General features: G+C 44.9%; 1 protein-coding gene across 1 annotated transcript; it reads left to right on the forward strand.

The window, feature by feature from the left end:
* Positions 1-11,855: 11,855 nt before the first annotated feature.
* LOC116893964 (olfactory receptor 2AT4-like) lies at positions 11,856-12,821 on the forward strand. Its single transcript, XM_032895682.1, has one exon. The coding sequence runs from the start codon at positions 11,856-11,858 to the stop codon at positions 12,819-12,821; it is 966 nt and encodes a 321-aa protein (XP_032751573.1).
* The last annotated feature ends 289 nt before the right edge of the window (positions 12,822-13,110 follow it).

Here is a 13,110-nt window from a genome sequence, read left to right on the forward strand (position 1 = left end):
CATTGGCTTAGTACTTTACGCTTTGATTGTGTTTTGTTTTGTACTAAAAGTTGAGCTCATCCTAAATTTTTTCTCCAATGAAGCAGAACATTGATAAAAGTTATTCCCAATATTAGAGAAAGACAAAAATTATATTTCCCATGAAGGGAACTTTAATATTGAGTTATTCCTGATATTAGGACAAAAACAGAAACCATTAAAAAAAAATCGAGCAAAGATGTGGACCTCTCTTCTCCCTGGGGGCTGTTGGCCTCCAGCCTGTGAAGAGGTGGGAAGCAGGGTTCAGACAGCCTGTGAGCACGAGGGAAATGACAGACTTTTGGGATCAGCTTCAAAGAGGCAGCTCAGCTTTGTTCAGGGTGAATCAAGGGTCTATAGTTTTGGGGGATGGGGTAGGGAACTCCAGGCTGGGTATGGACTGCTGTCTGGAGTTAAGGTATGAGGAGTGCCTCATTTCCTTGGAGAGGCATCTCAGGAATTCAGATGCTTGCTGGATGGGTTCTTCTTCTTTTTTAATTGTTTATTTATTTACATTTCAAATGTTGTCCCCCTTCCTGGTCTCCCCTCTGCAACCCCTCCATGCCATCCCCCCTTCCCTTTGCTCTATGAGGGTGGTCATCCACCCACTCACCCACTCCTACCTCACCACTCTAGCATCCCCCTATGCTGGAGCATCAAGCCTCCACAGGACCAAGGGCCTCCCCTCCCATTGAGGTCAGACAATGCCATCCTCTGCTACATATGTATCTGGGGCTATGGATTCCTCCATGTGTACTCTTTGGTTGTAGTTTAGTCCCTGGGGGTCCGAGGGGGAGGGGTGGGGGGAGGTTCAGTTAGTTGATATTGTTCTTCTTATGGGGTTGCGATCCCCTTCAGCTCCTTCAGTCCTTCCCCTAACTCTTCCATTGGGGTCCCCAGGCTCAGTCCAATGATTGGCTATATCTGTATCTGTGTTAATCAGATGTTGGCAGAGCTTCTCAGGGGACAGCTATACCAGGCACCTGTCAGCAAGTACTTCTTGGCATCAGCAATAGTGTTGGAGTTTGGTGTCTGCAGGTGAGAGGGATCCCTAGATGGAGCAGTCTCTGGATGGCCTTTCCTTTGGTCTCTTCAATTTTTTGTCCCTGCATTTCCTTTAGACTGGAACAATTCTGGGTTAACAATTTTGAGATGGGTGAGTGGCCCAATCCCTCAACTAGGGGCTGTGCTTATCTACTGGAGGTGGTCTCTACAGGTTCTATTTCCCTTTTGTTGAGTATTTCGGCTGATCTCATCCCCCTTGGGTCCAGGGGAACCTCTCTCTTCTCTGGATCCTGTGACTTTTTAGTGGCTACTCCCAGTTGCCCACTCCCCACTGCTACATATTTCTACTCATTTTCCTGACCCTCTGTATTTCTTTCCTGTCTCTTCCCATACCTGATCCTGCTTCCCCTTTTTTCCCTCTCCCTCCTTTCTCCTTCCCAGATCCCTTCTTCCCTCTACCTCCTATAATTATTTTGTTTCCCCTTCTAAATAGGACTGAAGCATCCACACTTTGGTTTTCCTTCTTAAGCTTCCTGTGGTCTGTGAGTTGTACTGTGGGTATTCTGAGCTTTTGGGCTAATATCCACTTATCAGTGAGTGCATACCATGTGTGTTCTTTTGTGATTGGGCTACCTCACTCAGGATGATACTTTCTAGTTCCAGTCATTTGCCTCTGAATTTCATGAAGTATTGTTTTTAACAGATGAGTATACTCTATTGTGTAGATGTACCACATTTTCTGTATCCATTCCTCTGTTGAAGGACATGTGGGTTCTTTCCAGCTTCTGGCTATTACAAATAAGGCTGCTATGAACATAGTGGAACATGTGTCCTTGTTATATGTTGGAGCATCTTTTGGGTATATGCCCAGGAGAGGTATGGCTGGATCCTCAGGCAGTTCAATGTCCAATTTTCTGAGGAACCTCCAGACTGATTTCCAGAATGGTTGTACCAGTCTGCAATCCCACCAACAATGGAGAAGTGTTCCTCTTTCTCCACATCCTCACCAGTTTCTCCTGTTCCCCGAGTTTTTGATCTTAGCCATTCTGATTGGTATGAAGTGGAATCTCAGGGTCATTTTGATTTGCATTTCCATGACGACTAAGGATATTGAACATTTTTTTTTTAGGTGCGGCCATTCAATATTCCTCAGTTGAGAATTCTTTGTTTAGCTCTGTACCTCATTTTTTAAAAGATTTATTTATTTATTTATTTATTTATTTATTTATTTAATGTATATAAGTACAATGTTGCTCTCTTCACACACACCAGAAGAGGGCATCTGATCCCATTACAGATGCTTGCGAGCCACCATGTGGTTAATGGGAATTGAACTCAGGACCTTTGGAAGAGCAGTCAGTGTTCTTAACCACTGAGCCATCTCTCCAGCTCTGTACCCCATTTGGTTCTTCGGTTCTCTGGAGTCTAACTTCTTGAGCTTTTTGTATATTTTGGGTATTAGCCCTCTATCAGATGTAGGATCAGTAAAGATCTTTTCCCAATGTGTAGGTTTCCATTTTGTCCTATTAACAGTATCCTTTGCCTTATAAAAGCTTTTCAATTTTATGATATCCCTGAGCCATTGGTGTTCTGTTCAGGACATTTCCCCCGTGTAGATGTGTTCAAGACTTTCCCCCACTTTCTCTTCCGTTAGATTCAGCATATCTGGTTTTATGTGGAGGTCCTTGATCCACTTGGACTTGAGCTTTGTACAGGAGATAAGAATGGATCAATTGGCACTCTTCTAGATGCCATCTAGAAGTTGAAACCAGCACCATTTGCTGTAAATGGTGGTTTGGTTTTTTCCACTGGATGGTTTTGGCTTCTTTGTCAAAGATCAAGTGACCATAATAGGTGTGTGGATTTATTTCTAGGTCTTCAACTCTATTCCATCTATCTACCTGTCTGTCTCTGTACTGGTATCATTAGGCTGTTATCATTATTGCTCTGTAGTATGGCTTGAGGTCAGGGATGGTGATTTCCCCCAGAAGTTCTTTTATTGTTGTGAATATAACTAACATTTCTTTTTATGACTGCCTATACTTTCTTTCTATGCACATATGCAAAACATTTCTACCTATTTTTCTTTCTCTCCTTCCTTTGAAGTCTTCACTTTATTATTTTTAAACTTAGTATTTCTTTCTGAGTGTCTACATTCAGTTTTCCCCCTTTTTAAACATATAAGCACACTTACAAGATATTCTCTTTCTCTCTTATCACTTTTAATCTAAGTTTCCCTAAAACCTGTCCTCTGGGTAGCCTGTTCCATGCATACATCACCAGCTCAAGGTCTTCAGCTTCTGGCTTTGCTCAGGATTTCTGGGCCTCAGCTTCTTGAATACAATAGCTCCTGCGGCAGCCCTGTGTACTGACTCAGGTCTCACATTAGGGTGAGTGGCTCCTGACTTCTTCACTGTCTGCCTGCCATACTTCCACTTGCTATGTGGGTTTGCAGCAGCCTGCCAGAGAGAGAGAGAGAGCGAGAGAGAGAGAGAGAGAGAGAGAGAGAGAGAGAGAGAGAAAGAGAGAGACTGTAATGTCCATACACTTTGGCTCCAGCACATGCCTGTTGTGCCAGTTGCTTGTGGGCCCTGTTCACCCACAAGCATCACCTGCTGCCATTACCAACACTGCTGCTGCCCCTCAGCTTCTTTGAGGTCTCCACCACCTGCCACTCACAGAGCAGTGTGCCAGAACTTTTGGTCTAAGCCTGAATCTAGTGCCTAAGCTTGGATTCTGGGCCCCATGTTGGGCGCCATAATTTTGAGGAGTTTTCTTGGACATGGAGGCTTCAAGTTTAAAGCTTAGGCCTTTTCTGGGACAGTCTTCCAGCTACCATTTAAACTTAACCTGACTATCTAGTCTATGACCCGCTATATGTTTAGTTCTATACCTTTATCTGCTCCACTGCCTTCTGTGTCTGTTCCCTCCCTGTCCACTTTCACTTCTTCTGCTTCTGCTTTCTTTTTCTGTGTCCTCCTCTGCCTGGAAGTTCTACCCTAGTACTTCCTACTCCAGTTAATGACTGTCAGGTCTTTATTACAACCAATAAGCATGAGGAAACTTCTGATACATCTTTAGATTGCCTTAAGACAGGTGAGAAAAGAAAAATATTTACAAAATAGAAAACCCAGTGATCGGCCATAGAAATGACAATACCAAAACCCTGCCAGCATGTAGTTCTTTGGTGGTACAGAATTAACAATTAAAAATACAGAGACATACCTTCATACAAAGTAAAGAAAGGTCACCCCAACATCAAAGAAACTACTCTCAAACTATCTTATAACTCAAACTTTAAATTCTCTTGAGGTAAGTAACATGCATTATGAATAGAAGAATCACAGCCCTATGATTTTAGAGCTGGCTCATTTTCTATCTGGATAGATTTTCTTGTTTTGAGTGATATTTCCTGGTCCAGGTCAAAGTGAATTCCTGACTGAGGAACATTACAAACATAGCTCCCTGGTTCTTTATGAGCTGGTTGTTAAAGAACACACAATATATAAGACTGGACACATGTAAGTTTCCCATCATCATTTGAACATATAAAGGTAAACTAAGACCTGTGTAAAAACATCCCATCATCAAGTGGAAGTGATAGATGTCATGTTGGGCTTAAATGACCGTGTCAGTGGAAGACACAAACAACTCCCATGAGCGGGCAGTTCAAATAAATCCAGAGTCCCATGGCATCCACATGTTTCCATGAGCTCTTAACTATGGTCTCGTGGGGAGTCCTCTATTCTTTATAATTAATTCCCTCAGGAATAAAAAGTTCAAGCCTAAAACAGAAAATAGTTCTCCGAAACATGCTAGAACCAGCCAAGACTGGCCTGTCACTAAGGACCTTCAAGGAGACCAACAAGCTAAATGAGTGTTACCAATGGGCAGAACTTATAGCAAATGTATGCTTTTCACACAAGTTCATCTCACCTAGAAAGTAAACCAAAAGAGCTATATGTCAATGCCAGTCTAAGGACATGACAAAGAGGAAGTCTTTAAGGTGATAGATCTCTAAAATGGACACACATTGTGAAGATATCTGTACTCCATGTGACTGTTTACCAAAGTACATATATGATGGCCAAGCTCTCCAAAACAGGCAAGAGTAAAAAAAAATCACATGGCCAGTGAGAGTCTGTGAACACCTCAATGTTTGTTCCAAAGAGTCATGAGGGGGCGAGGACTACAATGCCATCAGTGGAGACTGAATATAAGTTTAACAAGGCTGATAATTCTCATCTTCTGCTAAGATCACAAATACCAGCAACAAGGACCAACACTAAGCTCCTGATGTGAAGGGCCCACTGGTCAAGGAAACCAGCTGTGGATGACGCTGTATTCTCTTTTATCATCCTAGGACAATTTTTTTTCTTCAGCAGAATAAAAGTCTATTCTGAATATGGATTTGCCCCTCTTACTCGCAATGCATTTGCCAGTGACAGCTTCTATGTATTTAATAAAAGCATTGTATGTGTTGTAGTTTGAGTTAGAAATGTCCCACATAGGCTCGTGTATTTAAATATTTGATGTCCTGTTGGTGGTGCTGTTTGGGGAGTTTATGGAACTTTTAGAACATGGAATCTTGCTGGAGGAATGCTACTCAGGAACTGGCTCTGAGGGCTTTTAGCCTCACCCCACTTCCTGGTTGCTTTGTTTCTTTCCTGTGTATGGTTGAAATATGATCTTGGCTTCTTGCTCCTACTGCCATGTTTTCCCAACTGTTATAGACATGTAGCTCTGTGAAACCATAAGCCAAAATAAATACTTTATTAAGTTATTTTTGGTCATATTATTTTATCACAGTAAAGAAAAAAATAACACTGTTAGCCAATTTAGTTGGTCAGTGTTAGTCTGTCACTGCAGCAAAATAATAACTGTGGAAAGGAGGGAAGGTTGTGGCCCACAGCATGAGAGTTTCAACCCAGGGCTGCTTGTCTCCATCTCTATGAGCCAGTGCTAAAGCAGAACACCAGAGAAGGGACATGCGATATCAACTGTTCACCTTATGGCATCTACAAAACAAAGGGAGAGTGAGCATGGTCAAAAATAGACCCTTTGAGGGAATACCATTAGTGACTTACTTCCTGTAATGAGGTCTGGCCTCCTAGTTTCCAAAACCTACCCCAAGACCACCAAATAATGACCATGTCAGTGGACTAATCCACTAATGAAGTGAGAACCCTCACAATCCAATCATTTCCCCCAAAATCTATCAAAGCTGGGTACCAAGCCTTTAACACATGACTCCTCCAGAGGCATTTTAGATCCGAACCATAGCACCTTGTTCATTATGATAATATCCTATAAGGCCTTGCCTTTGACATAGGAACTCAATGGGGGTAAAAGAAATACAACAGTCCTGTGCCCATAGTAATCACAGATCTTAGGTTTGCCATCACTCAGAAGCAGATAGCCAGGGTGAATGAAAGGATAACTGGGGGTCCTGTTCAGGTGCAAGCTGGGTAACAACAGCTGGCAGGGCATAGGATGCTACCTGACAAGTTAGAATGTGCATACTTAGCAACAGCTACTGTGGAGGGCAGTCTACATGGTCTGGGTGTATTTTAGCCAGCACACAGGTATGGGAAACAAGGATAGAAGTAGGAGCATCTCCTAAACCTGAGAACCTGTTCCAAACACTTGATTCTTCTCCTCAATGTTGGGATCTCTTGGCTGGTAGTTTTCATTCTGTAGAGTAAGAATACATTGCCATGAGGTGCCATGGGCACAAGAAAGATGCCTCTCCCCACCATCACAGCCCCTCACTACCAGGTAGGAGAGCTGGCCCCAGGGTCATGAGTGCAGGAGAGCTGGCCCTGTCCCTCACCAACTGCAACACTCAAGAGAGTGGGTCCTGTACTTCACCTGAGCAATGCAATAGAGCTGGCTCTGGTGGCATGGGCGTGGGGGAGAAAGCTGTACCCCTTGATGTCTATGGCATTGTGTGGGCTAAAGGGCGGTGATGGACAGCTGGCCCTGGTGGCATGGGTGCAGGAGAGCTGGCAGACTGACCAACTCAGCTACCACTCAGGCTCAGATATTGTTGGCCCACTCCAACATCCACCCCATTTATGAACTTCTGGACCTTGTGATGGGGCCAGTCTGCAGACACAAAGCTGCAACACAGGGCAACATCAGGATATTGGAGAGGAGTCCTGGTGAGGATCCATTATTGATAGTATAGCAGATGTCAGGGCCTCAAACCAGACCAATGGCTCATTGCAATGAACATTTGCAAATGAAGATGCATGAACAAAAGGGTATACTGTGGGACACACTGTAACACGCATGGACACACTGCGACACACCACTGCTTCCATGGTGAGATTTTGTTGTTGTTGTTGTTGTTGTTTGTTTGTTTGCTTGTTTTGTTTTGGGGGTTGCAATGTCAAGGGGGATACAAAGGGACAAGGAGATGAGTGGGGTTTGGATGCATGATATGAAATTCACAAAGGATCAATAAAAAGCTAAAAACAAACAAGAATAGACTACATCTACCAGGACTCAATAATTCAGTGGCCTGGAAGCTGAGGTTGCCACCTGAAATTTTAGAGATCCTTATACCACAGATTCACCAGGCCAAGAAGGGTACTTCTAATGTATTTGGTCCTAAAGAGGAAACACACTTGTGGACATGTGGTGAGAGCAAGGAGAACTAATCCTGGTACCAGAGGTGTCTCAGAAAGGCATATCCATATTCCAGCAGCAATAGTAAAAGTTAGCAGGAAGCCAGCAAACCAAGAAAGGAGGTTGTTTAATGTTTAAAGAACCAGGTCTTCCCCAAGCAGTATGCAATCCTGCTATAGTGGTCTAGGCCCTAGGAGAATATAGATCTCTGGGTCAGGAAACCAACTGCCTCCATCCATAGCTGTTAAAATAGTTATACCACACCTTACACTTCACTGTCCTTTTAGACTTCTTACTGTTTCCTGCTCTTACTTCCTGTCTCCTCTGCTCAAGGGTGAGACAAAGACAAAGGTTATACCATTGATGTAAAATCCTGGGCCCTTGAGTACTGTTAATGATGATCTTCTCATTAGCAATGAAGTCTAGGGATAGAGCCTACCTCCATCATACACACGACGTAGGAGATACCAGGAAGAGGTCCCTAGGGATGCTGTGGGGGAGCTATGGGAGATGCATCTTAAAGGGAAGTACCCAAGAGACCTGCTTGAAAGGAGAGGGTTGAGGGTTTAAGGGGCCACAGCTCAGCCCAGCCTGCCGCTTCCACCAAAGCCTGGTGTGGAGAACCATTGAAGACACCAATGTGAAGCAGACTCAACAGGTGAGTGCTGCAGGAGATGGAGGGGCCTTACAGAGGCAGAAAAAGCCACAGTAAAGAGAAGAACAGGGTCCGTGGATTATAGATCTGTTGGGATGTAAACAGAGGCAGGCCCTAAGGCTCCAGAATGACTGTACGTGCACTAGGTCTTAGACCTTGAGTTAGGTACACTGGTAGGTGAAGGCAAGGAGGTCTGTCAACAGCAGAATTCAAACCATCCGGGCCTGGGTTTTCCCACAGAGGGACAAGGCTAAGGAGAGCCATGGGAAACACCAACAAACTGAGTTCTTAGAGCTTTTGTGAGCACATGTAAGCACTATCTAAAGGAAAGCTTACAAGGGCACAGACAGGCCAGAAGAAGTGACTCACTGAAGGTCACAGAGCTAGTGGTGAGCAGGCATTTGTATCTTGTCCCCTCTCATGTCCACAGACTTGTCTGCTACAGTAGGTGTGACATTGTGAAGGCAAAGAGTGTGGCTTTGTGGTGAAGACATTCTTTCTCCCTTAAAGCATGGACCATGTGACAGATGTATTTTCATTCCCCACTCTGCCAAACACACAGGGGACACTCAGAAGGCAGGTCACTAAACTGCAAATCCTTCAGAGATCTATCCATCAATACCCTCGCTGTACCGATGAGATAAACAGTGATGGAGGTCACAGCAAGAAAGAATAAGGGCTGGCCCAGCATCCGAACTCTTGGTTGACAGGTAGGGCTTAGACCTTTCAGCTAGGCTGACTCCAGGAGCACTCTCTGTTCTCACTCCTCATGCTGTGGCCCTGGATGGGAGCCTGTCCTTCTCTTAACCTTAATGACTTAATTTCCTTTTGTGTATATAAGTTTTATTTTTACTTGACTTATTAGTGTGTATGTATTTGTGTAAGTATGAGAGTGTATGTGTGTATGTGTGAATGTATGTGTATATGTGTGAATGTGTGCATGAATACGTGTGTATGTGTGTGTGTGTATGTGTGAATGCATGCGAGTGTGTATATGTGTGAGTGTGTGTATGTGTGTATGATTGTGAGTATGTGTATGTGTGTGTCCACATGAGTGTGTGTGTATTTATGAGTATTTGTGTGTGAGTGTGTATGTAGGTATGTGTGCATATGTGTGAGTGTATGAGTGTGTGTGTGTGTGTGTGTGTGTGTGTGTGTGTATGAGTTCACCCACCTGTGCCCCAGCACAAGTGTGAATGTGAGAACCACTTTTAGGATTTGGTTCTGTTTCCACTGTGGATCCAGGGATAAAACTCAGGTTACCAGACTCTTGCAGCAAGAGCTTTTATCCACCCCGCCATCTTGCCAGCCCAGTTTCTTCAAGCATAGCCAGCAGGGAGGGTTCTGTGATGGGAGATGACGAACCTCAAGGGCAGGTTGGGCATTCAGGCAACTCATGCATCTGCCTCTCTCTCTCTCCCCAGTGGTAGAGCTGGTGCTAGAAGGTTCCCTAGGGCTGGGCTTTTTGGTTCTAAGCATGGACAATATTACTTAAACACAGACTATAATTCAGGCTAAAAAAAACCCCATCTTAGAGAATACAGTAAGCCTAAGGTGTGTTGGCATTTCCTATGATGAACTGGTTGGCACCAAATATCAAACTCTTTAAGAAATTGAGCAGCTCTGGTGTCCCTGCTTTGATGGTGGCCCAAGTCTGGACTGCCTATTAGACAATCCAGTACCACACAGCAGGCAAAACCCACAAGCTAGCTCCCCACCAGGACTTCAGCATCCATGTGTCTGTCAGCAAACAGCAGGCAGAGGAGAGAGAAGCAGGGGCAGCTGGGACACCTCTGGATGTGTCCTTCCCAGCTTCATTCCTCCAACATAACCCCTCGCCCTCAAGTTCAGTCTGATCCTGAGAAACAGGCAGTGCAAGCTTGACTGGGATCTATTGGCATGTGGGGGTCTGGTTCATGTAGTCTCAATTTGGAACCAATTGCCATACACCTTGTTAAGTCAAAGGCATATTGTCAAGGAGGTGTTTGTATTGCCAGACACCAATTTAAATCCTACCAGATTGAGCCTCAGAAAAATATTTGATATTTAGTCTTTTCTGATATTGTCAACTGAAAAAGGGGGAAGTTAAAACCTCTGCCCAAATATTTTTGGCTTGGAAGCTTGATGTCTGGATTCCTCAGGGACGATGGAAAGGAGAAAACCCCAGAAAGCAGATACTCAGCACAATCTTCCTGGCATTTCAGGCAGCTGGTGTGGGGCCTGGGAAAGCCCCCATCTTCCTGGGCAAAGTCTCTGACCTACAGGGGATGGGATAGCTGGGAAAGAACACTTAATATTATATAATTGTTTGTACATGAGAAATGTTTTGTTAGAAAATGGGAAAATAAAAGTCATGGGATCACTGAGACTCAAGACAGTGTTATCAATGTCAGGACACACTGCCTCAATGGTCCAGGGGACAAGCCCAAGGCTGAGAGGAAAACGGTATTTGTCTTTAGCCTAAGTCCCTACATCTATGGGTTGAAACGTTCCATTTTGTTTCATCTGAAAGTTCGTTTCTGTAGAAACCTATACGGCAAGCATATCTTAACTCCTCTACAAATCATCCCTTCCCCATCTATCCCAAGACATCGTGGCACCTTCTGAGCGGAGATCAGAGAGGCCTGCTGAGTGATGACCTAACCCATACAGTGATTAACTAGGGTACTGCCTGGGCTGGGGAGAAGCAATCAGTGGTCCTACAGAGAGAGATTACCATGGATTCTGTCTTGCAGAATCACCAGAGGAGCATCATCAGGTACCCTGACTTGACAGAGCACCTAAAGCATTCTCAATGTCACCACTTTTCCTTACAATGACAGAGAGCCTCACACTGTGTTGGGGGACAGATGTGTCAGCTTAGAAGGAGAGGACAGGACCAAGCAAACAAGAGAGAAGGAAGACAGTGGTGGGTTAATGGTTACACTGAGAAGACAGGATGTTTCCTCAAAAGAGACATCTACCATCCACAACTGCAGGGCCGCAAAGCTACCAAAACCAAAAACCAAAACCTTGAGACAAATCTCAAGTAAAAAGTAAATGAATTAACTGACTGGAGAGATCTGATGTTCCCAAAAGAATCACAATGGGCGTGGTAAGGGGAGCCCAGTTCATCCATAGCCCTGAGCACAACGGCAGTGGCACACTGATGTCACTGTTCCCTTCATGCCTTTCTGTATCAGGGGACTTTCAGTCCTGTGAGGGCTAAAACCTCTCTCCTGATCAACACATCTCCGTGTACTCAGTGAATGGCACGCGGTTGTTATATTACAGGGTACCTCAGTGGCTCTGACATGGTAAATGGTTTATTCTATAAGGTATATGTTGCAAGTGCTTTTACCCATCCCTGATTTTAAAGGAAAGAGGGAGTTCTGACATAGGTTGAGGAATCTGGCACAAGACAGAGCCCCTGCCCTTCCTCTGGAATTGACAGTAAATGAATTGTTTATCTTGACCAGATTATGTAATTCTTATCTCAGAACCTTGGGCTCTTCTGCTTGCAGATTGTCGTGGAAACCTCCTGAGCATCTGGCTTTAACACAGCATGGAGAACGTAGCCTGTAATGGGTCAGGGGACTCTCAGACCAGCTTCTACCTTATAGGCATCCCCTCTCTGCAAAAATCCCTCTTCCTTCCTGTCTTCTTCATCTTTCTCCTCCTCTACCTTCTCATCCTCATGGGGAACACTCTGATCCTGGTAGCTGTGGTGGCCGAGCCCAGCCTCCACAAGCCCATGTACTTCTTCCTAATCAACCTCTCAGCTCTAGACATCCTCTTCACCACCACCACTGTCCCGAAGATGCTGTCCCTACTCCTGCTGGGAGACCGCTTCCTCAGCTTTCCTGCCTGCTTCCTGCAGATGTATTTGTTCCACAGCTTCTCCTGCTCAGAAGCCTTCATCCTGGTGGTCATGGCCTATGACCGCTATGTGGCTATCTGCCGCCCTCTGCACTACCCCGTCCACATGACCCCACAGACAAACACTGCACTGGCAGCCGGTGCCTGGATCACCGCCCTCCTCCTGCCCATCCCAGCAGTGGTACAGACTTCCCACATGGCATTTGACAACATCGCCTACATCTATCACTGCTTCTGTGACCACCTGGCCGTGGTCCAGGCTTCCTGCTCAGACACCAGTCCCCAGACGCTCATGGGCTTCTGCATTGCCATGGTGGTGTCCTTCCTCCCCCTCCTCCTGGTGCTCCTCTCCTATGTGCGAATCCTGATCTCAGTGCTTCTGATCAACTCCAAGGAAGGGCGTTCCAAAGCCTTCTCCACCTGCAGCTCCCACCTCCTGGTGGTGGGCACCTACTACTCGTCCATTGCCATATCCTATGTGGCCTACAGGGCTGACCTCCCCGTAGACTTCCACATCATGGGGAACGTGGTCTATGCCATTCTCACACCTGTTCTCAACCCTATCATCTACACCCTGAGGAACAAAGATGTCAAGGCGGCCATCACTAAAATTGTCTGTCACCAGGATCCAAAGAGTATTGGAAAGCCCTAGATTTACCCATAATCGCGCAAACTGAACTTTTCCTCATAAATATCACCAAGAGTAGAGAGGAAATCATGGCAGATTCACTCAGTCAAGATATCGGAACACTAATTCTCACAACATGTTTCCCGCACTGTAAATTTTCTTAGTACAGAAAGTAAACAGAATTCTTTTAAATAGTCACTCTTAAGTTTTCTGAGACAGTGAATACAACTAGGATGGGGGGGGTCACAGACCCACGAATTCCAAACATGTTGCTCTCAGAGACCTCAGTATTTGTCTGCCAAGTAATTACTTT

The sequence above is a fragment of the Rattus rattus genome, chromosome 2, assembly GCF_011064425.1.
Source record: "Rattus rattus isolate New Zealand chromosome 2, Rrattus_CSIRO_v1, whole genome shotgun sequence".
Lineage (NCBI taxonomy): Eukaryota > Metazoa > Chordata > Mammalia > Rodentia > Muridae > Rattus > Rattus rattus.